The sequence below is a fragment of the Microtus oregoni genome, unplaced genomic scaffold (assembly GCF_018167655.1).
Source record: "Microtus oregoni isolate MIOR12 unplaced genomic scaffold, Mior012 000012F_ref0000307, whole genome shotgun sequence".
NCBI classification, from domain to species: domain Eukaryota; kingdom Metazoa; phylum Chordata; class Mammalia; order Rodentia; family Cricetidae; genus Microtus; species Microtus oregoni.
Genome location: NW_024543071.1, coordinates 53,649,283 through 53,670,445, shown reverse-complemented (window position 1 = coordinate 53,670,445; position 21,163 = coordinate 53,649,283). Strand labels below are relative to the sequence as shown.

The 21,163-nt window shown below is 49.6% G+C and overlaps 1 protein-coding gene across 4 annotated transcripts in view; it reads left to right on the top strand.

The window, feature by feature from the left end:
- Positions 1-16,531: 16,531 nt before the first annotated feature.
- Kmt5b (lysine methyltransferase 5B) overlaps positions 16,532-21,163 on the top strand; it is a 49,413-nt gene continuing 44,781 nt past the window's right edge. The window contains exon 1 of one of the 4 annotated variants that reach the window (XM_041660902.1): positions 16,532-17,471. In XM_041660902.1, coding sequence (XP_041516836.1) covers positions 17,435-17,471 — 37 coding nt within the window. In that variant the 5' untranslated portion in view covers positions 16,532-17,434. Of the gene's footprint in view, positions 17,484-21,163 lie in introns of all 4 variants that reach the window. The other 3 variants (XM_041660900.1, XM_041660899.1, XM_041660901.1) reach the window with 3 other exon arrangements.

Here is a 21,163-nt window from a genome sequence, read left to right as displayed (position 1 = left end):
AGCGCGTACATGCATGCTTAAGCACTAGGCTGGCATAGAGAGCAACGTCAGATAGATTCCCAGAGCTCTATGGCCGGCTAGTCCAGGGCAAATAGCGAGCTCTAGGCTCCGTGAGAGAAGCTGTCTAAAGAAAGAAGGTGGAGGGGCAGAGAGATGGCTCAGAGGTTAAGAGCACTGTCTACTCTCCCAGAGGACCCGGGTTCAATTCCAAGCATCCACATGGCATCTCACACCTGTACATAACTCCAGTTCCAGGGCTTCTGACTGCCTCACGCAGATGTACATGAAAGCAAAACACTGATGAGCGTAAAATAAAAATAGTGAAAGAAAGAGAGAAGAAAGAAGGTGGAGAGAGTCGAAAGAAAACACCTGGCCGTGTCTTCTGAACTCCACATGGCCATGCACAGGTGAGAACACCCACACACATGTGTGCAGACACATATGTGCACCACATGCAGAGAGAATTGAAATTTGCTCATGGAATTCAAAGGCCAATTTGAGCTGTCAGGAAAGTCAGCCAACTTGAAAACAGGAGAATGGGGGAAATTATCTAGTCTGAGAAATAAAAATGTTTTTTGGTTTCTTTTTTGAGGAAAAGTGAACGTAGTCTCTGAGACAGTCTGTAACACACAGATAAGTGAGCCAACACACACTGTGGTGTTCCAGCGGGAACGGAAGAACAGAAGGATGTTTAAAGAAAAGATGTCCAGCTGGGCCTTTACTCCTAGCACTCGGGAGGTGGAGGCAGGTGCATCTCTGTGAGTTCAAAGCCAGCCTGGTCTACAGGTGAGTTTCAGGACAGCCAGGGCTACTCAGAGAAACCCTGTCTCCAAAAACAAAAACAGAGAGAGAGAGAAAGAGAGAGAGGGGGCGGGGGGGGGGGGGGGAAGGAAGCCTTTATGTTCCCAGATCAGTTGAAATATAAACATATTAGAAAAAGTTTACCAGACTGCAAGTCAGAGGAGTTCAAGGACCCACAAAACACAGGTAATAATTAAACTTCTGACAGAAAGATATACTGAGAATTTTGAATGCACTCCAGGTGTGGTAACACAAGCCTTTAATCCCAGCACGTGGGAGGCAGAGACAGGATCTGTGTGAGTTTGAGGCCAACTTAGTTCACATATAGAGACCCTGTCTCAAAAACCAAAATTAAAAACGTAAAACTGGGCAGTGGTAACACACATCTTTAATCCCAGCCCCTTGGGAGGCAGAGGCAGATCTCTGTGAGCTGGAGGCCAGCCTGGTGTACAGAGAGAGTTCCAGGACAGCCAAGGCTAAACAAGGAAATTTTTTCTTTAAATAAATAAAGAAAGAAGCAAAGAAACAATGAAAGACAGACAGACAGACAAACTGCTATACGTTGAACAAGCGAGAGAGAAGTGATCTGCTGCACAAGGGACTCTCAAAGGCCATCAGCAAATTTCTCATCACAGACTTTGCAATAGAACAGGTTTGCGCGGTCCCAGAAGCAAACAAGGGACTGGAGAAGTGGCTCAGAGGTTAAGAGTACTAGCTGCTGGGATATAGGAGCCGAGTTTGGTTCTCTGCACCCACACGGTGGCTCACAAGCACTTGTAACTCCAGCTCTAGAGGACTAACACCCTATTCTGAGCTCGAAGGGGAGACTTCACCAGTGTGCACAAATCCACACTCTCACACACGTATACATATGAAGCCAGAGAGCTGGCTCAATGATTAAGAACATTTACTTCAGCTGGGCAGTAGTGGCGCATGCCTTTAATCCCAGCACTCAAAAGGAAGAGGCAGGTGGATTTTGCAAGTTCAAGGCCACCCTGGTCTACAAAGCAAGTTCTAGGACAGCCAGAACTGTTACACAGAGAAATCCTGTCTCAAAAACAAAAAGGAAGAAGAAGAAGAAGAAGAAGAAGAAGAAGAAGAAGAAGAAGAAGAAGATTTGCTGCTCAGATAGAGGAATTGGGTTCAGTTCCCAGCACCCGCATGGCAGTTCACAGATCCAGCTCCAGGGACCTGGCACCAGGTACTCATACATTCAGGCAAACACTCACACACATAAAATCAAATAAATAAATAAGTCTTTAGAAAGAAAGAAGATGGGGCTGGAGAGATGGCTCAGTGGTTAAGAGCACTGGCTGCTCTTCCAGAGGTCGTGAGTTCAATTCCCAGCAACCACATGGTGGCTCACAACCATCCGTAATGAGATATGGTGCCCTCCTCTGGCATGCGGGCATACGTGCAAACAGAATACTGTATACATAATAAATAAATAAATCTTTTTTAAAAAAGAAAGAAAGACAGACAGAAAGAAAGAAAGAAAGAAAGAAAGAAGACATAAAACAGTGACCAGAGAATCCTGGGTCCTACAAAACTGTCCTTCAAGAGTGAAAAGAACATTAAATACATTAACAGGTAGACAAGAGCAGGGAGAGCTCCTTACACAGAGACTTGTTGCCCAGCATGCTTCTGTCAGCCCTTCTAAGAAGAAAGAAATGCCAGTCAACAGTAGCCTGAAGCTGTGAGACGTAAAGCCACGGTGCACAGATGAGCCATTGCACACAAATGAGCCATTGCAAATAGATCGCCATTGCACAAGGATGAGCCATTGCACACAGATCGCCATTGTACAAGGATGAGCCATTGCACACGGATCGCCATTGCACACGGATGAGCCATTGCACAAGAACGAGCCATTGCACAAGGACGAGCCATTGCACAAGGATGAGCCATTGCACACGGACGAGCTAATACATAATGATCACCCATTGCACATGAATGAGCCATTGCACAGTGAGCAGTCATTGCACACTGTTCTAGTTAGGTTTTCTATTGCTGTGATGAAGCACTATGACCAAAGCAACTTGGGGAGGAAAGGGTTTCTTTGACTTATGCTTCCAAGTCACCGTTCATCATTGAAGGATGTTAGGACAGGAACCTGGATGCAGCAGTTGCTGCAGAGGCCATGAAGGCATGCTGCTTACTGGCTTGCTTCCCATTGCTTGCTCAGAGCAGGATCACCAGCCCAGGGATGGTACCACTCACCGTGGGCTGGGCTCTACCCCATCAATCACTACTTAAGAAAATGCCTTACTGCTGGATCTTACGGAGGTATTTCCTCAATTGAGGTCCCCTCTTTTCAGATGGTTCCAGTTTGTGCCAAGTGACGTAAAACTAGCCAAGACACACATGGACCAGCCATTGTACACAGATGAGCCTCTGCCCATGGATAAACCATTGTATCCTGGCTTTGTGGCTAAGGATGACTTTAAACTGCTGATCCTCTTGCCTCTGTCTCCTTAGTGCTGGAATAATAGGTCTTTGCACCACACTCTTGACTCAATAATTTCATTGCATGACATTCTAACAAGAACTGGAGAAGACATCAGTAGCTATCAGGGCCGGGGAATGCAGGGTTTGAGGTGGCTGTGAGAAGGCACAGGCCCAATCCCCCTGCTCTCTGGGGTCACCTGATCTAGGGGTGGCAGCTGCTGCTTGGTCTTTCCCAGCTCCTCTCCTGTGCCCTCCTGGGTTTGTTTTCTCAGGTCTCATCCATACATTAGGCAAGGTTACAGTAATGCCTGCAGCGCTCCAGGTGTCTGCAGCGCTTGTGTGCTTTGTCAGCTCGCTGTGCCCTCCTGCCTGTGTGGACAATTTGCTGAGACTTTGAACCATTCCTCCCTGCAGCTCAGTCTTCCAGGCCCATGCCCAGAGGCACACCCTGGTCCTTCAGTCACCAGGAAGTCCTAGGCTCTGAAATAGGTCATAACTTAAGAAAGAAAGAAAGAAAGAAAGAAAGAAAGAAAGAAAGGAAGGAACAGCCTTGAGCTATTGGCTCCTCGGTGAGGGTAATATTACCACCAAGAGCCCAGCCCCTGAGACAAAGGATTGCTTGCCAACCCTGAGGACCGGGGCTTAAATCAGTTCGTAGAATGCTTGCCCACAAAGCCACGACTTGATCCCTAGCACCTCACAAAAAAGCTGTGGTGCTGTATAGCTGTAATCCCAGTACTGGGGATGGGGGTAGAGGCAGAAAGATGTGGCCTTTAGGGTCGTCCTCAGCTATGTAGGGATCTGGAGGCCTCGTGAACTAAACAAGTACTGCGCCACTGGCCTGCAGCCCGGTCATTATTTAAAAGGTTTTTCTATTATTTGACTTATTATTTATTTATGGTGTGGTGTGTGTGTGTGTGTGTGTGTGTGTGTGTGTGTGTGTGTGTCTGTGTCCTCTGGCTATTCCGTTGTCCATTTTTGTTTATGGAAGATAGCCAAGTCTGAGAAAGATCTGGTAATAACCAGGGCCGGGGCCTGAGTCACACCACTAGGTGAGAGACTGGAAGCAGCTTTCTTAGCAGGGGTGCTGGCTGAGGAGGAGAGGGGCCCCAGTCAGTTGTAGCGGCCCCGCCCTTTCCAAATTCATCTCCTTCTTCCAACTCTCTCTCTCTTCCTTTCTTTCCTCCTCCTCTTCCACCACCCTCTTTTTCTTTTTAGGTTTTATTTTATTTTATCTTATTTTATTTTACAGACAGAGTTTCTGTAGCCCAAAAGGCCTAATCCCTCTAACTTCCCACTGGGAAGAGGGTCCACCTGAACCGGGAGGAGTGACCCCTAGAGTCCAGGAAGGATTGCCAGTGATGTGAAATGTCCTTTACAGACTCATGTCTTTGAACAGTTGGTACTGCGGTGAACCTGCTTTGAAATGCTGTGGAACCTTTGGGAGGTGGAGCCTGGTGGGAGGAAGAAATCTTGGAGGGCAGCTCTTACAGCTCACAGTCCAGCCAGCTTCTTCCCCCTTCCCTGCTTCCTGATCCACCCAGACAGGAACAAGCGTCTCCCACTCCAGCTGCCACAGACCAGAGCCACTCCCAATGCCAAGCCCTTCCCTTATGGTGGATGGTAGACCCTGAAACCTTGACTAACGAGAAACCCTTCCTCCCCGAGTTGCTTATCAGCTATTTGGACATAGTAACTAATCAATTAGCCAGGTCATGGGCCCAAGCAGTCGGGACAGGGCTCTCATGCACTACTTAGATCCCTTCCCCAACTGAAGCCCCTGCATGCGGGCAGCCCTGCTCCAGGTCACCTCCGAGTGGCCTCCATCTAATGACAGACTGGAGCAGGATTTGGAGAGGGGAGGAGGCTCAGTACTCCTGGTCCAGCTCCCAGTTTGTGGTGGAGACTTTCATTCCTAATGACTCCTCCCTCCGTCCTTGTTGAACTGCTGCCTCTCCTATCCTCTCATCAGGCTCTTGCCTGGAACCCAGGAGCTTGGCGGAGCAGCAGCTCTCTGAAGAGAGCATGCATCCTGTGGGAACAGGAACGCTCTAAGCTTGACTGCTATGGACGAATAGGGCTGAAAGGGAGACATGAGGACCCACTTCCATGGGGCAGCCCCATTCTTCTGCATCCACCAACTGTCCCCACTGTGGCCACTCCAGTACCTGTGACTGGAATGGAGGTTTTTCTGTCCCTGGGGTCAGGCAAGAGGTAACGCTGGTCATTGGTGATAGACAGATTCTCACTCAGACCCTTTGCATCCTTGCTGGGACAACTCTACTCTGAAGTGTTTCCCCCACTGACACCCAGATGCCGAGTAGTCCTGAACCACAGTTGCCCACAGAGTTACCCAAACCTTCATACCAGCTTCTTGCTTCCTTCCCCGCTTCCCTAACTTCATGCTGGAGCTTCCTGGGGTGCTCTCTAAAGTCTTTTTCTCAGGGTCAGCTTTTGGGAAACCCAGGCTGAGAGAGATGATCTGGGCTATGATAACAGGAAGGAGCCTGTATCAGTCAGTTCTCTAGAGGGATTGAAGCAGTACAATGGATATACACTCTGAAGGGGGGTTGTTAGCTTGCCTTGCATCGCACAGGCTAGGGCGTTCTATGACGAGCCGCACACCAGATGAGAACCTAGTTCGGCACATAAAGCTGGACAGCTGAGCACTTCCAACTTGCCACTGAAGTCCTGGAAGGTTCCTAGAGAGCCACTGGTCTCCATTTCAGGGTGCGAGCAGAAGCAACTGGACTCCAATGTAGGGATGGCAACAGCAACAGAGCAGATGGACGCACCAGCAAGGGGCGGGCACTGGTTTGGGCTGGTGGGATGGCTCAGTAGGCAAAGGTCCTGCTGCCAAGTCTGAGAGCATGCGTGAGTTCCTTCCCTGGGACCTACATGGTGGAAGGAGAGACGTGGTTCCGACCAGTTGTCCTCTGGCTTCCACACCTGCCTCATGCTATGCAAATGTGTGTGTTCATATGTACGCAAACACACACACACACACATACACACAAATAAAAGTATAAAACAGCGTTTCTCTAAGACTTCCTTATATCTGAGCCACGGGTGGAAGGCGTCACTCCCTCCAGGACAGGGTTATTCTTCTGTCCAGGAAATACTCTTTCAGACTTGCCCATAGGCGTGTCTTTAATTGATTCTAGATCCAATCAAGTTGATAGCTGTGGTGATTTGAATGAGAACACCCTCTATAGACTCTTATGTTTAAAAACTTGGTTAGGAGTTGATGAAACTATTTGGGATTAGGAGGTGTGACCGTGCTAGAGGAGGTGTGCCACTCAGGCTGGGCTTTGAGGTTTTAAAGGCCCATGCCATTCCTAGTTGTCATGTTCTTCCTATGCCTTGGGCTTGGGACTGAGTTGTAAGCTTTCAGCAAGCGTGCCATTGCCACACACTTGTGCCTTCACCTGTGCCCTCACCTGTGTGTGCCCTCACCTGTGCCTTCCACCTGTGCCTTCACCTGTGCCTTCACCTGTGCCCTCACCTGTGCCTTCACCTGCAGCACACACGTTACGTTGCGCCTCTGCCCTCAAACACATATGCATGCATACACAACACATACAAAATGAAAGAGAGGAAGGAAGGAAGGAAGGAAGGAAGGAAGGAAGGAGGCATACTCAAACCAAGTGTAGAGATTCTTTTCCAGCAGCCTTGTTCCTCCCTTGTTTACAGAGGGCCTGTCCTAGGACCTGACGTGGGTGCCTGAAACCACTGCTAGTACTAAAGCACCATAGTATATGCTTTGGATTTCCTTCCTTCCTTCCTTCCTTCCTTCCTTAGGTTTATTTTGTTTTTATTGATGTGAACGTGTGGGAGTGTGCGCATGCATCTAGATGCTTCAGGGGCCAGAAGAGAGTGTCAGATCCCCTGGAGCTGGAGTCACAGGCAGTTGTGAGCCATCTGACATGGGTGTTGAGAATCATATTTCAGTCCTTTGGAAGAACAGGAAGCATGCACCCATCTCTTCAACTCCTAAAGTGGAACTATCCAAATATTCAGTTGTTATAAAGATGACTTAGTATCCCATCTGTGTCCTCCGTGGAGTGGATGACTGTGCCCACCTTGGGGAAGGTTGTTGCTGTTCTCTGTCCCCTGATTTGCTGACTTATTTCTTCTAGAAACATCCTTCACATGCACCAGAAAACAGTGTTTATCCAGCTATCTGTGCACCCTGAGTCCAGCAAGGCTAACAAATGATATTGGCCATGACATCCAAAGGACAGCACAAGCCTTCCTTTCTGCTCTGGTGAGCCAGCTCTTGACTCCTCACCTGGGAAGTCATCTCCACTGCGACCAGCGGGAAGCAGTCTTTAATCTCTCAGAATATGATCTGGGGAAATCATCACCGCAGCTTTTTGTGCAGGAATCACCATTCCTGGGAATTTACCAAGAGACAAGTCAGCTGCCCAAAGTGTACTCCTATGAGGGAACCATGAGGGAAGGATGATGTCATAGATTCATCCTTGCCAGAGGCTTAGCTTAAGAAAGGCTCTCAGTCCAAGCAGCGGCAGGGAGGCACCTTAGGAAAGTCTCAAGTGTTTGGAGAAGGTTCTAGAACAGTGTCCCTCTTCCTCAATGTCCTCCAGAAATAACTGGCACCTACCTGGCCAACGGAACTGGAATCTTCAGGTTTTTGCCTTGCACCTGGAGCTGATCTGTGAACTAAGCCAGTCCTGGATGTGATGACAGAAACATTCTAGAGGAAACAACATTGCAGAGCTCCCTGGGTCAGAGACACCGTGGGAAGACTGGAGATGTGTTTGCCGAGTGGGAACTAAACTCAATTAGCTTTTTGTTGTTGTTTTTTGTTTTGTTTTCCAGCTTCACCCTCTAATTTGAGTACATTTCACATAGAACTTAGATTTCACTTTTAGAATTTTCCAACATGCCCTCCTGAATAATTGGAGCCCAGAGACCCTTCTAGCTGACCTAAAGTCTGGGGTCTACATGGGCAAGCCACCTACCAGGGCACAAATGGCTCTTCAAGTCTCTTCCTACTGAATAGGTTTTTAGTTCTAGGAATTATGCAGTTTAAATCAAACCTTCCCCTCACCCCCTGAAACAGAGTTTCTCTGTGTAGCTTTGGAGCCTGTCTTCAAACTCACCCTGTAGATCAGGCTGGTCTTGAACTCGCAGAGATCCACCTACTTCTGCCTCCCAAGACCTGGGATCAAAAGTGTACACCACCACTACTCAGCCCATTTTTTTAAAATGATTTATTTATTTATTATGTATACAACATTCTGCCTCGATGTATGCCCACACGCCAGAGGAGGGCGCCAGATCTCATTACAGATGGTTGTGAGCCACCATGTGGTTGCTGGGAATTGAACTCAGAACCTCTGGAAGAGCAGCCAGTGCTCTTATCCTCTGAGCCATCTCTCCAGCCCCAGCCCATTTTTTTTTTAAACTGTGGCTCATGGCTTCATTCTGTCAACAAGATGTTTGTCAACAAATTCACCCATGCTCTTGGTAATAGTAGCTCATTCCTTTGTATTTGAGCAGCATTCATTCTTTCATTGACTGGCATTTGGGTTCTGTTTGTTTGTTTGTTTGTTTGTTTTGAAATGGGGTTTCTCTGTGTAGCCCTGACTGTCCTAGAACTTGCTCTGTAGACCAGGCTGACCTTGAATTTAGAGATCTGCCTGCCTCTGTCTCCCAAGTACTAAGATTAAAGGGATGTGCCACCACTGCCTGGCTGGCCTCTGGGTTCTTTACAGTTTTTGCCTAAAATAAATACAACTTCAAATAAAGACAAATACCAAAAAGAAAAAAGACTGGGCATGATGCTACATGTCAGTAATCCCTCTTGGGAGGCTGGCACAGGACACAGGCATGTTTAAGGCAGCCTGGCTAGCATAGTAAGATACTACCAGGAGAGAAGAGGGGAGGGAGGGGGCAGACAGGAGGAAAGAAAAACAGAAGAGAGGGTGAGGACAGGGAAGGAGACTGAAAGTAAGGAGAGAGGAATTTAAGAAGAAAGGAGGGGCCGGGTGGTGGTGGCGCACGCCTTTAATCCCAGCACTCGGGAGGCAGAGGCAGGCGGATCTCTGTGAGTTCGAGACCAGCCTGGTCTACAAGAGCTAGTTCCAGGACAGGCTCCAAAACCACAGAGAAACCCTGTCTCGAAAAACCAAAAAAAAAAAAAAAAAAAAAAAAGGAGGAAGGCCGAAGACAGAGAAAAGGAGAGGGGGAGGGAGAGAGAAAGACTGTTCAGCTTTCTGCTACTATAACAAAATGTCTGAGACTATCCAAGAGAAAAGGTTTTTTGTCGGCTTAGTTTTACAGGTTTCAATCCATCTTTGCTTACCCTGTTGCTTTTGGATCTGGTGAGGCAACATCTAGGCCAGAAGTACTTGGTGGAGCAAAACGTCACTCACCTCACAGCAGGGAAGGAGAAGAGAGGGAGATAAAAGGTCTTCAATCCCAATAACAACGCCCCATCTTTTAATGCTTAATATTATTGTTGTTTGTTTGTTTTGGTTTTTCAGGACAGAGTTTCTTGTGTAGCTCTGTTATCCTGTGCTGTGGGACATTGGTCTTGTACCCTGTCACTTATATTGTATTGTTTTAATAAAATGCTAATTGGCCAGTAGCTAGGCAGGAAGTATAGGCGGGGCAACCTGAATAGGAGAATTCTGGGAAGAGGAAAGGGTCAGTCTGCATTGTCACTCAGACAAGGAGGAAGCAAGATGAGAACACCTCTCTGATAAAAGGTACCAAGCTTTGTGGCTAACATAGATAAGAATTATGGGCTAATTTATGATGTAAGAATTAGTTAATAAGCCGGGCGGTGGTGGTGCACTCGGGAGGCAGAAGCAGGTGGATCTCTGTGAGTTCGAGACCAGCCTGGTCTACAGAGCAAGTTCCAGGACAGGCTCCAAAGCCACAGAGAAACCCTGTCTCAAAAAAACCAAAAAAAAAAAAAAAAGAATTAGTTAATAAGAAAGCCTGAGCTACTAGGCTAACCAGTTTATAATTAATGTAGACTTCTGTGTGTCTCTTTGAGACTGAAAGGCTGCGGGACTTGGCGGGACAGAAATCTCTGTCAACAATCTTGGAACTCACTCTGTTGTCCAGACTGGTCTTGAACTCACAGAGATCCACCTGCCTCTGCCTCCCAAGTGCTGGGATTGAAGGTGTGCACCACACCACCTGTCCATCTCAACATTGCTACCACCTGGAGCATGAACCTGTAGACCAAGATCTTCCCATGTTACAGACCAGGAGTACAGGATGGATAAATAAGTTGCATCTGTGGTGGTGGACGCCTTTAGTTCCAGTACTTGGGAGGCAGAAACAGGGGGATCTCTATGAGTTCTAGGCCAACCTGGTCTACAAAATGAGACCCTGTCCCAAAACCAAAATAAGATGAACGAGTAAAGAGCCCGGCGAGGAATGGACACTCCCCCCTCCCAGTTCCAAGCCCCTGAAACCTAAGAAGGAAAAGAAGTGACTTTCCAGCTGACATTGCACCATGAAGAGACGCAATGGAACCAACTTCACCAGGAGGCTCAAGCTGAGGTTCTTTGCCATCTGCCAGGATGCAGTCAGAAGACATCCTTCTGAGACCATCTGGCCACTGAGCCCTGACCTTGATCTGATCACAAGGAAACATCAGAAACCCAAATTGAGGGGCATGCTTCAAGATGGCAGGTGAGGCTGCTCAAGGGATAGAAGCAGATCTGAATCCCATCTCTGGGAGCCACACGGTGGAAGGAGAGAAACACTTCCTCAAGTTGTTCTCTGACCTCCACATGGGTACCATGGCATGCACACATCCTCTTATGCTCATTGCACGCACGCACTCACACACACACATACACATGCGCGCGCACACACACGCCCAACAATAAATAAAATAAAACATGAAAAAAATACAAAGTCAAAGCTCTGTTATTTTTTGTTTTTTTGGGGGGGTGTTTTTTTTTTTTTTTTTTTTTTTGATTTTTGAGACAGGGTTTCTCCGTAGCTTTTTGGTTCCTGTCCTGGAACTAGCTCTTCTAGACCAGGCTGACCTCGAACTCACAGAGATCCGCCTGCCTCTGCCTTCCGAGTGCTGGGATTAAAGGTGTGTGCCACCACCGCCCAGCTGGTTGGTCCTTTTGAGACAATCGTCCCACTGTATTGTGGACTAGGACAGGTGGCAACCCTCCTGTCTCAGTCTCTTAAGTGTTGGAATTACAAGTGTGAGCCCCACATTCAGTTCTGCTGGTCCTCAGGTGACGCCCTCTGTTGCTGTGATTAAACACTGACCGAGACAACTTGGGTGGAAAAGAGTTTGTCTCACACTTCAAGGCAGAATGTTGAAAACGTGAAGGAATATTGTTTATGGGCTTGTTCCCAGGCTTGCTCAGCTTCCTTTCTTACACATCCAGGCACACCTGCCCAGGGAGACACCACTCACAGTGGGCTGGTCCTTCCTACATCAATCAAGAAAATGTCCCCACAGACATGCCCATAGACCAAAGTATGCTTTGTTGTTTTTGAGACAGTTTCTCTGTGTAGCCCTGGCTGCTCTGCAACTCACTTTATAAACCAGGCTGGACTCAAAGATCCGCCTGCCCCTGCCTCCTGAGTGCTGGGATTAAAGGTGTGCGCCGCCACCACCTAGTGATTCAACAGGTCAGTGTAATGGAAGCAGTTGCTCTGTTGAGGTTTCTCTTCCCAGGAGTGTCTAGGGTTGTGTTAATGAAACTGGCAGCTGTGTCTCCCTGAGTCCATGCGTTGGAACTTCATCTTCAGGGTCACACTTTTGTTGCATTTGGAGGTGGGAATTTGGGACAGTTAGTGTTAGAAGAGGTCCTGGGGGTAGGACTCTGTGACGACATCAGTGGCTGTTTTCGTGTGACGTGCATATGTGCATTGCATTCGTTTCTGCATGTAGAGGACACTGACAATCTCAGGTGTCATGTGCATGTGCACGCATGTGTTTCTGTATTCAGAGACACTGACAATCTCAGGTGTCATGTGCATGTGCACGCATGTGTTTCTGTATGCAGAGACACTGACAATCTCAGGTGTCATGTGCATGTGCACACATGTGTTTCTGCATGTAGAGGACACTGACAATCTCAGGTGTCATTCTTCAGGAATTGTCCACCTTTTCTTATCTTTTTTTTTTTTTTTTTTGGACAGGGTCTCACTATGTAGCTCTGGCTGTCCAGGAGCTCACTATATAGATGAATCTGGCCAAGAACTCATAGAGATCTACCAGCCTCTGCCTCTCAAGTGATGGGACTAAAGATGTGGGCCACCAGGGTTTTTTTTTTTAAGACTTATTTTTACGTTTATGGGTGCTTTATTTGCACGTGTGTCTATGCACCACATGTGTGCAGTACCTTCACATGAGTGAGGTCACAAGATGGCACCAGAGCCTCTAGAAATGGAGTTACAGATGACTGTACACTGTCATGTGGGTTCTGGGAATTGAACTTGGGTCTTCTGGAAGCGTGGCCAGTGATCTTAACCACCGAGTCATCTCTCCAGCCTCCATCTTGTTTTTTGAGCCAGGGTCTCTCACTGACAGGATACTTGTTAGGTAGTCTACGCTGGCCAGTTAGCTCCAAGGATTCACCTGTCTCTGCCTCCCATACACTGGGGTTGCAAGCCAATGGCCATTCCTGGCCTTTCACATGGGTTCTGTAGGTTAAACTCAGGTCCTCACACTCGACAGCAAGCATTTTAATGATAGAGCATCTCTCCAGCCCACGAGGAGCTTTAGAAAATGTGAATCAGCGGGACAGGAGAACTGGCTGAGTGGTTAAGATCACGCTCTTTTCCGGAGGACCCAAGTCCCATACCCAGTATCCCTCAGGTGTTCACAGCTGCCTGCTGCTCTAGGGGATCTGATGCCATCTTCTGACCCCCAGTGGCACATACTCACATGCGCAGAACCACACAAGTATGTATAATCAAAAATAAATCTTAAAAAAAAAAAAGAACAAAGACTTGAACTAGCAGTGTTCTCCTGTCTCACTGTGTGAAGAGCCATCCAGAAGGCAGACACCAGACATAACATCATGGTGTCAGATTTGCCAGACTGCCCCAACTAATAAACTGCTATCCTTGTCAATGACCTAGCTGCTTAGCCACAGATATGTGGCTATCATAACAAAAGAAGGATGAATAGAGTCCTCTGTGCTTGCTTCCAGGTGTGTGAGTTAAGAAAATAGTATCTCATTGAAAATACATTTGTAAATTTTGGAAATTAGTATTACAAATATAAATTGCTTCAAAAGGTCTAGATTTAGTTGTGTGTATGTGGGGGGTGTAAAATGATGCTGTGTTGTGGGAACCCTAAGAATGACATCTTTTGGCCACATTTAACTTGGTATCTGATTATCCCAGGTAGATGCCCTGAACAAAAATCCAATGTTGTTCACTGCTTCTGAGTTCAAGAATATGAAGAAGAAACGCCATCAACTGAACAACCTTGAACCCCTAGAGCTGGGATTGGGGTCAGCCCCCTTATCCTTGGAGCACCAACTCTGGAACGTTAAATAACTCCTCCCCACTCCCTCCCATAAATCATAATTTCTGTCCTCCACATGGCATTCCAGGGGCAGCCTTAAAGGCTGGAGAGGCAGCGATGAAGAAGACAAGGCCCCTTAGCGGCAAAGACTAAGGGCTCAAAGAGAGAGTCAGCTAATAGAACAGTAAGTCAAAGAGGTAAGGTCCTGGGCCACTGGTGATCTGTGCCACTGCAGGCATTAAAGGACGAAGGGGACAGCACTGGAGCTGAGTGACAGAAGTGTCTGAGAGGAAGCAGTCCTCCAGGGACCTGGTGGTGCCCAGACCCAAGGCCAGGAAGCCAGCCAGTCACCCAGAGGGTTCCCAGAATGTCCAACTCTATCCTCCATTTCTCCCCAGTTTCAGATACTTGTTTTCAGCAGAGCAGTCTTGTATTTGCTGGGAAAGAGGCTGGAGAGGTGTGCATAAGCATCTAAACATCCAGGTGGGCTGTGGTGGCACACGCCTTTAATCCCAGCACTAGGGAGCCAGAGGCAGGTGGATCTCCGAGTTAAAGGCCAGTCTGGTCTACAGAGTGAGTTCCAGGACAGCCAGGGCCACACAGAGAAAACATGTCCAAAAAAAAAAAAAGTCCAAACATCCAAACTGCTTTACAAGTAGAAGTGACTTCCCTAACCTGGAATTCCAGGGTCAGCTCCATCTGCAAATACTCTGGGTCTCAGCGAGCAATCCCCTGCAAGCAACAGGAACTACTCAAGCTGACCTTTTGAGAAGGGGTACCCTGGGGTGGGCCAGGCTGCGTGTCTATAGAGTGCTCCTGGGCATACTAATCCCCGCCTGCTGTGGCCACCGGAACTGACTCTGTGGACTTTGTCAGTGTCCTGGCAAGGGTATTGCTTGCTCAGGGGACCTGTCAGTAGGACAGTGGCTCCTGCTGGTCAGCTTCAGGGTGCTTCTGCCAGGGCTGACTGAGACCCTCCCGCCAACTCTGCCTTTCTTTAGAGCTGTTAAGCCTTCGCCGTCCAGGCACTCTGGGTGGGGGCCTAGGCTCTGTGGCTGGCTCTCCCACCATAGAGCATCCAGAGGCTTCACGTTGTAAATGCCAAGGCTCCTGTCATGTGGGGGCCCAGCAGGTGCCTGGCCTTCTATTTCCTGACCCTGTTCCTTGCCATCTGGCAAGGGCCAGCTCTGCAGTGACCTCCCTAGATCGAGACCTCTAAAAGCTCCAAGATTTCAGCACGGCCAATAAAGGTCCTGAGCCCAGCCCAGTTTCACTAATGATCATGGTCGACCTAGGCCTCACAGGGGCCACAGAAGAGCAGCAGCTGATGTTAGGGACTCGGAGGAACAGCCTAGCACTGGGGTACTCAAGGCTGTGCTGTGCTCATGTATCTTCCATGCCCAGCTGGAATCCCAGCCCACTCCCTTAGAAGGCAATGCCCACACCACCAGCCTGGCATTCAGTAGGGAATAAATGGAACCACTGGCATCTGGGAAGGTTAGAGCCTTACAGAGTTGGGAAGTTGGGTGAGCCTGGAGGGTCATGTGCTAGTTTGGGGTGGAAAAGACAGGGTCACTTGGGACCAAGGGATGCTGAGGTTTAGTTGGACTCGAAATCTGAGCATCACATCCCTGAAAGCCAATCTAGGGCCATAGGTGCCCATCGGAGATAGATGGTGCCCCACGTATGCTCACCTCCTCAGCAATCAGTTTCAGTGTCTCTGGCATGCATCTGGAGCCAAGCCCTACAGAAGTCTTTGGGAGAAAACGTTCAGTAAGAAACTAGGGAAAAAATCAAAACAAAGATCAAAAGAATTGTTAGCTGTATCAGCAAAACGGGAATACAGCATGATGGACCTGATGCCACAGGTGACTGACTGCACTTGGAGCGAAAGGGCAGGAAGTAGACCTGGGCGTGTCAAGACCTGCTTCCCCTGTGGCTGGTCAAGGCTATGCCCACTGCCCACTCCCGAGATGGTCTGTGGAGTGAGGATACAGGTCACAATTCTGAGTACCCTGCAGGAGTTTTTGTTTTGACGAACTACACCCTCCCAATTACTCCTCACTGAGCCTGTTTCCCGTCGGTGGAAGGACAAACGTCAGGTCTACCACTCAAGATCAAAGAGGAAGCAATAGGAGGTAAGTTGGTAGTAGCTGGACTTTAGGACCACGTCCCCCGCTGAGCTACCTTCTAGAAAACGCCTACTGTGCCAGGGTATGTGCACGGGCGCAGGGTGGCGGTGGTGTTTGCCGGGGAACCAAGGCAGGCTGGGGTTCTGGAATCGCCTCAGCTGCCTGCCCGGTCTGATGCGTCTGCGGATCGGCATGCTTTCTTCTCTTCCACCGCCTGAACATTTTCATACGTTTCCCTAACACCCTCCACCTCACTCTGGGGTGCTTGCTTCTGTATGCGTGTGGCAATCTCAGACGTCTCCTTGCAGGTCCCAATCACCAGCTTTACTAATTTAAAGTCTGAGTTTTAGACAGAGTAGTGTGCAAGGGGCTCTGGCTCCAGCCCGGACCAGTTGAAAAGTCACTTAACCAGTTCGTGCCTCAACTTCCCTGTGTGTAAACTAGGACCCACAATGCTCTCTATCTCCGGGGATTACCCTGAGGAGTAAATAAGGTAGTGCACCAGCTCGCTTCGCTGGGAATGATGTCTGGTTGGGGACGAAGATGTGACCCTCGTTATTGTTGCGTGACACCCCTTATCCGACTGCAAGATCCAAGGGGTGGGGCTTCGCCATAACCCAGGCGTGGGTGCAAGCCACTCCGGATCTTCCGCCCTAAGCTCCCTGAGGACCAAACCTCCTTCCTCGCGCCGGTGGAGCCCGAGGAGGGTGAAGAGTGGCCGTGTCGCGGAAAAGCTGGCACTCAGTAGGTGCTCAAGGAGCAGCCAGTGTCAACACGGGTGACCCAATGCAACTCCTTCCCGCCTCCCGCGTGGTAACGCTCCGGTGGCCCACATGGTCTTGAAGGGTGTTTCTGCTCCCAACGACACCCATCCCCACAACAAAGAAACTCGCCATCCCCGGCCGCCTCCCCTCGGTGCACCCCAGAGGCACAGCGGGCCCGGAGCGCCGCACGCCGGTAGCTGTCCCCCGAAATCGCGGCTCGGGAGCTGTCCCTGGTAGGTGCAGGTGCGCGCGGGACGGGGGCGGGAGCCGACCCCGAGGGGCAGCGAGCGGCCGGCGAACTAGGTGGCGCCCGCCGGGCGCGCGGCGACACCGCCTCCACCGAGATTTAAAGGGCAGCCGGGCGGAGGGATCTTCGAACGACTCTCGCTGCGATCCCTCCGCCTCAAGGCGCAGCGACGGCCAACGACGCGGCTCCTTCTCGGAAAATCGCTCCTGTGCCTCCGCCGTCGGGTGCTGCGGAGCGGAACTCCATTCTCTCTGGCGTCTCTCCGCCTCCTCCCTCACAATTCCGTCGAAGCCATCGCGGTGACTGGCGTGGGGCAAAGGAGCGCGTACGCTCGTAGCCTGCGTGGTGTCCCTCCGCCGTCATCCGTGGACTTCTTTTCGTGTCCTTCCACCAAGCCCGGGCGGTGTCCGGGTGGCTCACCGGGGGCGGCGACGCGTCTGCGGCGCGGCAGCGAGACTCGGGGGCTATGAGGTGAGGACACCCGGGGACCGGAGGCGGCACCCGGCGCTGTGCGAGAACGCAGGACGCGAAGCCCCGAAGCCGGCGGATGCCTCCCAGACCCCGCGGCTGCGCGCGAGGCGGAGGTGAGGCCCGAGGTCTGTGAGGTCGTAGTGGCCCAGCGCTGCGAGTCAGGGCTCGGGGACCGGGGCTGGGCGCGGGCCGCGGTGACGGCCGCGGCGGCGGGGTTGGGGGGGCGCTCGGCGGCCGCGGACTCCTTTCTCTCGCCCCCCCCCCCGCCCGTCAGCGGAGGCAGCGGGCGGTGCTACGTCCATGACGCCATATTGGATTCTACTCTCCAGTTTTTTTCTAAGGAAATATTTTTTTGGTGATTAATTTTCTGGAGGGACGGGAAAGTGTGGCCGGGTGCTTCGGGAGTCCGGTTTGGGGGTCTTGGATGGGCCCGGTACCGGAAGGCGGGCAGTGCTGGCGGTGAGCCGCGGAGGGCGTGCGTGCGTGCGTGCTTGCGGGAACCGGGCCGCGCGCGGGGCGGGGCTGCGGGGCCGGGGCAGCTGGGCGAGCGAGCGGGCGAGTGAGCGCGGCCTGCAGTTGTGGCCGCGGCCGGAAGGGAGCGGTAGCGGTCGTCGGGGGCTGGGTCGCGGCCGCACGAGGGGAGCTGCTCGGCCGCTCGGGATTGGGGGACTGTGTTTTGCCTCTTCTCCAATGGGCGGCCGCGAAGCTTCTCGCCCAATCTGCTCGCGCTGGCGCGCCGAACTTTCGGTTGTTTTTGTTTTGGCCCGAGCCTCGTTTCCTGTCGCTCCAGGCTCAGCCTGTCGCCCTCCCCTCGGTGCTGTCCCGCGGCGTCTCGGGGCCCGGCTCGGAGGCGCTGTCGTCACCCGGTCGGTCGTCCCGATCGTCCGACCTGGGGGTGCGAGAGGGAGACGAGAAGTTCGTTTTGAAGAACTTTCTGACGGAGTTCACTCTGAGAGACTCTTCTCTCCAGGGGAGCGGGCAAGATGAACTGCCTGGATTGGTGAAGATTTTTTTTTTTTAACCTGCCTTCTAGACTTAAAACCGTGTGCCACAATGGCCTGATGGGTTGGAAGTCTGCTGAGCGGACGGATCTCTTAGAAGTCGCTTCCCCTGCAACTTTTACCCGTTCCGTTTTTGTTTTTTTGTTTTTAATCGACAGTAACGCCCGTCGATTTGTGTGTGAAGTCCATGCCTGAAGAGTGAATTGCCAAATTCACACCCTTACTGTGTAGATGCAGGTTTGACCGAGCCCCTCACTAGGAGCGCCCTGTGGTCCGGCGTTAAAGTTAGAGTGGAGAAAGCCCAGGTAGTGTTTGAGTCTACACCCTCTCCCAGGCTCACCTGCGCTAGTTTCCCAGCCCCTCTTGTCTCAGCACATACCTATCTTCAGAAAAGGCTCAGGAGAATGTGGCCCGCTGGAGCAAGCTTTCTGGCTGGCCCCCACAGAAAGCACCTCACGAAAGAGATAGTTTGTTAATCTCCAACTTGTCAGACTGGTTGGTAGTTTTTCAAAATGTATCTAGTTAGCGCCATTTAAAGTATTCCTTAAATTGTCTTTAAGGAAACAGAAACAAGGGCTGGAGAGATGGCTCAGTGGTTAAGAGCATTGCCTGCTCTTCCAAAGGTCCTGAGTTCAATTCCCAGCAACCACATGGTGGCTCACAACCATCTGTAAAGAGGTCTGGTGCCCTCTTCTGGCCTTCAGGCATACAGACAGAATATTGTATACATAATAAATAAATATTTAAAAAAAAAAAAAAAAAAGGAAACAGAAACAAAACCCTTAGCTTCAGAGTATTTATACTCCAAGAGAATAGGCCTCCACCCTTTCTCAGCGATTGAAACCAAACTCTTTCAAAAACCGTTTCCAAGGATTCTTTCCTTTCTCTCCCAAGTGCTCCCTAAAACGTGTTTGACTCACTGACGATACTGGGCTGCTACTCTGAGCTCTCCACATTTGTAGGACCATGTCCGGGAAGGCTGGGTGGCAGAACTATATGCAGATGAGAGGGGTGTGCCCTGGGAGTTTGTGTGGTTGAGTAGGGGTTTTATAAGTGGGGGGGGGGGGGGGCAGTCCCTTTAGGTCTTCCTCTGATGTGAGTTCAGAAATGATTTTCTTTTCCATAGGTGTCAGCTTGTAGGTTTATAGGGCCAGCTGTGTGGCTGGGTTGTACAACAGATTGTGTATAGTGTCTGAGCAGCTCCCTGTCTTTAGTACTTTTCCAGTGGCTTGCAGAGCAAATCCTCTTAGATAGATCAGCATGGTTCCATTCCTTTGTGCTTTGCTGTCACCTGTGAACTTTACCTTCTCTCCATTCACCAAAATCCTTCTCTGCTCAGAAGGTCTAGGACTTCGTTAGCTCTAGAGCATTCTTTTCTTGTAAAACAAGGGACCATGTGTCATCCCTCTATGGGGTGACATTATTGGCTACCTAGCATATATTGAGTAACTAGGCAGAGACAGCATGGAGTGGTTGTAGCTCGGGTAGAGCCAGCTCTGTTCACCAGAGACTAGCTTTATGTGTATGGTGTAACCTTTTACTTTTTCTGCCTTGTTTTTAGTTACCTCTTTGTTTTGGGAGTGGACAAAACACCTGTTTTACTGGCATATTAGTGGAGAAAGTGGATTTAGCTGTGGTAAGACTCATAAATCAAAGTTACTGCAAGGTCCTGACTTGCTCACTAGGAATCCTTGTTTGTACAATAAATTTATGGAATTCAGCCATTCAAACCTGCTAAGTTTGGGATGTGGAGAGATGGCTCAGTGGTTATGAGTACTTGTTACACTTGCAAAGGATTCAAGTTCAGTTCTCAGAACCCACACCGTGGCTCCTAACCATCTGTAACTCCAGTTCTAAGGGATTGGATGCCCTCTTTGATCATTACCTTTAAATAGGCTCATGAAGAGTGAAGATAGTGTCTGTACTCAGTGAGTCTCTTAGTTACATTTTACTTTGCCATTCTCTTCCCATGATGCTCAAGGACAGCCAAACCTGTTAGCATCTGCTGTCTCAGGCCCTGAGTTGGGGCTAGCTGGTGTGGGAATGGGACATGCACAGATATCTTGCAGCTCTCTAAGATTGTTAGTAAAATATCATTTAGGGACTAGTCAGAGTACTGTGTAGACTCTGCTGTCACTGTATTTATGGTACAGATAGGGCCAGGTCTTTCTATAGAATGACTAGACATTCTCACTGAAACTGCTTCTAGTCCTAAATTCTACTAAGGATGAATTCTAAATCCATCTTTCCATATCTTCCCATTTCTAAGAACCTCCTCAATCATATTTAACATCTCTGGTTGGTTTACTTAGCTCATCTGTAGACTTCATTTAGTCTTAGATCTTTTGAAGTGTCACAAGACACTTGGCAGTTCAGGTGGCTTTTCAAATTAAGATACTAGCATTCATCAGTGGTCCGAAAATCTTGATATTTAAGCCCCATATGGCTCCTACTGGCCATTACATCTTCGCAGCATCTCTTCATTTGTGTGTAGTAGGGCACACTAACCAAGTAAATAGACCCAGCTTCTGTAGGGTTCGCATGTGGTTCTTCAGCCTGAGCTGAATTTCGATAAGAGTTTGAGACCCAGCATTGCCACCTAAGAACAGCTTTATTTGAACAGCAAAATTCACTCCTGAGCCTTTCTTGTTTGTGATGCGAATACCTGCAGAGTAGGATAGCTGAACCGAGAGTCCTCAGTCACACATACTAGTGTGAACACTTGGTACAGGTAACTGTGTGCACCTGTGTGTGGATCTGTATGTGCATGTGAGTACAGGTGGTCATGGAGTCCAAAAGAAGAT